The sequence below is a fragment of the Gavialis gangeticus genome, unplaced genomic scaffold (genome assembly GCF_001723915.1).
Source record: "Gavialis gangeticus isolate Ggan-Ray unplaced genomic scaffold, GavGan_comp1, whole genome shotgun sequence".
In the NCBI taxonomy this organism is placed as follows: Eukaryota; Metazoa; Chordata; order Crocodylia; family Gavialidae; genus Gavialis; species Gavialis gangeticus.
The window spans coordinates 39,817,116-39,820,759 of record NW_017728993.1 but is presented as its reverse complement, the minus strand read 5'-3'; the positions used below and the strand labels follow the sequence as shown (position 1 = coordinate 39,820,759).

The 3,644-nt window shown below is 40.1% G+C and overlaps 1 protein-coding gene across 3 annotated transcripts in view; it reads left to right on the top strand.

The window, feature by feature from the left end:
* Window positions 1-3,644, top strand: part of HFM1 (HFM1, ATP dependent DNA helicase homolog) — an 89,277-nt gene that overhangs the window by 57,383 nt on the left and 28,250 nt on the right. For 2 of the 3 annotated variants that reach the window (XM_019501591.1, XM_019501590.1), the window contains 3 exons: window positions 381-536; window positions 1,393-1,488; window positions 1,862-1,980. In XM_019501591.1, coding sequence (XP_019357136.1) covers window positions 381-536; window positions 1,393-1,488; window positions 1,862-1,980 — 371 coding nt within the window. The remainder of the gene's footprint in view (window positions 1-380; window positions 537-1,392; window positions 1,489-1,861; window positions 1,981-3,644) is intronic. The other variant, XM_019501592.1, reaches the window with a different exon arrangement.

Below are 3,644 nucleotides of genomic sequence, written 5' to 3'. Positions count from 1 at the left end.
TGTCTAATCCGCTGCCCTGCTTTCTCCTTCCTACCATACCTGCTGCTGTGCTGCCTGCCCCCTTTCTGATCTCTGTGCCCTACACAGAGGCTGCCCATGCCACTTGTGGCACATGTGCCACAGGTTGGCCACGTAGCTAAGTGATTTTTACAGGAACCATATTTTTAAATGTCCTGAATTGTCTGTGTTTAAGATCTCAACCATAACATTCCACTCTTACAGTATTTCCACAATTGAGAAATGATACTATCAAAATCCTGGGTGCCATGTTAATAGCTACTATATACTGTTTCCCCTCATTGTGGAAGTAAATGATAACATAAGAAAATATTTTAAAATGTATTTTAAGTGTTTTTTGTTTTTGTCTTTATCTTTGAAAGTTGGGCTTGATATTCAGCAAAACTATACAGCCTTTTACTTAGGAGCAAAAAGGTTTGGAAATCAAGTAGTTGTACACAGAAAATCAGATGCTGAGTCTTCACTTGATGTATATCACACATCTTCAATAAAAGCATCTTCAGTGAGAATAGATACAGGTAAATAACACACTAATAAAGAACCACATCCTTTTCTTATTGCTCTTATCAATGGGAGCTTGGTCATTTTCTTCAGTAGTAGAAGATTTGGGCCCTATATTTATTCATGTCTCTTCATAGTCGAGTAATACGTTGCATGATTCATGCAAATGGAGTATATTAAGGAATTTAGGAATGACTACATGGTAAACTTCCTACTGCTGGTAGCAACACCATCAAGGTCACTGCAGTGTTCTAGGGAGCGCTGCTTCTTAAACCAAGAGCAGTGTAACCATCTCTGCATAGCACTTCAGTTGGGTTAATTAGCACTGCTGAATGATGCCATCAATTGGCCTGACCCCAAGACAGTTAGCTCACCAAGGTGGATATGTCTATACTGTTGCACTGTTAGAAGGCAGCCTGCCTAGAGCAGCTGAAAGACATTGCTACTAAAGACAGGAAGTGTATTAGACATAGTCTTTGTATGTTGTCTTTGAAATTGACTTGATGTTAACAATCAAGTCAATTTTCATTCAATACAACTGGAGCACTTGTTTCTGTAGGGATATGTTTCCTTATGGATTTGGATTTGGGAGCACTTTTGGATTTGGGATACTTGGCACATGTTGAAGGCTTCAGTGGGGATGCTTGCAGTATTCAGTGGGGATAGCTATTGGTTTGCTAATGAAATAGTCTGACCAGCCCAAAGAAGTTTTTCTGGCTGACTGCCAGCAAATGGAGTTTTTGACCCAAAAGTTTTGAGGGTAAACAAAGATCTAGTATCATATATAAGTTTGAGCCTTGTTTTTACTATATGAGGTACTATTAATATTAATGAGCTTTAAAAAGTCAATATTTATTTATTGCACTAATTTAGGAAGCACCTGTAACCAAGAGGTCTCCTACACAAGATCTGGAAACAGAGAATGCAACCATCACTGTAAGAATAAAGATACCTGTGGACATGACTGTTGTAAGTTTCATTTAAACTTCATTATTTCCCGTATCTAAATTTGGAGGGTCCTACTTTCTTTTTTATTACACAAGGGCAAGTTAAGACAAATTCTGTTCATGCCAGTAGTTGCATTGACATAAAAACAGCATAAGTAAGACAATCCTGTTTAGAGTGCTAATCGGATACAACCTAAAAAGGAAAAATGATAAAAATTCTCTGGGTAATAAAATGCAATATAATACTTTATATAACATATCTAGCATTTAATAGCAATATTCAGCTTTTCATAAGTTTGTATAAACACAAATGCATCAGTAATTATCATAAAGGTGTTTTTAGTGGCAAAACTCCCATTGACTAAATGGAAGATTCTTTTCATTCCTTTTCTTAGGTAAAATCGGAGTTTCTCAGAAGTCTGAGTTGAAGAGAGATTCAAAATTTTCTTCATACCTATCTGACTTAAGGAACAGAAGCTCAATTTCATCTGTACCCCCAGTGAAACGATTAAAGGTTCGTATGAAAATATTGAAATGATTCTTTAGTCATTTTAAGTTTATCTTTATATATAGGTTGGAACCATGTTATTAATAAAAAATAAACATACACATAGGCAGATCTTAGATTTCAGGAAGAGGGTGTAGCAACCTGAGTTGCAGAGGGGCTGCATGCTGGCTCTCAGACTTCCCACCCCCACACTAGGGGACAGATCGTGCTGCAGGAGCAGCAGGAGGGGCCTTTTTTGTTTTGCTTTGTTTTCTAAGTCCCTTGGGCAGGTAATTATCTTTTTTCCCCCTTCCCCATCTTCCCTTATCCTCTTTTCTTCCACTCCCTGCTCAGCTGCACATCCCCCACTTCCTATGCCCACCACTGCTGCTGTCCTCAGCTGAGCTGGGAGTGGTTTGGGAGATTCAGAGCTGCTCCTGCCCCACCCCAGCTGGGCTGCAAGTGGAGGCAATCTTGGATAGAGACAGTAGTGGCAGTGGGGGGTGGGCACGTTCCCTTCTCCTGCACCTGCTCCTGGACTCTCAGGGAACACCAGTGGTATTGGGTAGGGAGGAGGGACCTGCCCACTGCTGCTGCTGTCCCTGGCTGTGTGGAACCTGGCTAGAACTGGCAGGAGCAACCAGTGCTTCCCAGAATCCTGTAGTGGCCCTTTCTACAAATGCTGCCTTATCCATACTCAGCAAGTTTAGGAGAGTGTGTTGGACTTAATAGAAGGGACATTTGGGAACCACCAGTCTATGTGGCAAAATATGACAAGTGATTTAGTCATGCTGCTGGGCAGGACTACTTTGGTGCACGAATGCCCAGAGATCTGCAGGTTTGAAAATAACTTTCCATTTTAGAGTATGTTCATGCAGCATAAAGCACTGCTTTGCAGAGAAACAAAACTAGCTCCAAAATATCTAGTTTGCATACTAGAAGCAGTATAGCATTCTTAAGGTAGCACTCCCACCAGGCTAATTAGTCTGTTGAGGGAGTGCTGTGCTGATGTTATACTGGTGCTGATCCAAGCTAGCCGGGATCTTTCCACACAGCAGTGCACATTCTCTAACTCTACAGTGTTTCAGAGTTTGCAGTTGCCCTTCTTCTCATCCTGATAAGTTTGCAAACTCTTCTTCCTCTAGGGAAAATGCTACCCTTAAGTTTTTGGAACCCATTCTTTTCTCCCTATAGAGCTTTCTACAGTATAGGATATTGGGTCAATAGATAATATGGTTAACAGGTTAGGGATGATAACCAGCCTGAGCTTGCTGAGATGGGTGTATAACAGAAATCTCATTGGTTCAGTTGATCATTTTATTCAACTTTTCAATTTTTTTTAAACCTATCCCATCTGATAGTTGTATATTAAATCATTTAATGTATAATCTCTGAAATGTGAGTAATACTTTTATATATACATTGGCTTCCGTATATCTGGCAAACAAGGTTCTTTGGATAGATATGATATCTTTTATTAGACCAGCTAAATAGTTGGAAAAATTGTTCTTTGCAAGCTTTCAGGCACAAACACCCTTCTTCAGGCAATAGGGAGAATCTGTTGGTGTTTGTGTGCTCTCCTAGATAAAATGGAAGCCAATATGTAAAATGCAGGTCTATGAAAATGCAAATGTGGGGCAGTAAGGATCAGAGGAATGGGAGACGATAGGTGGGGGAATGGAGAGGAATGT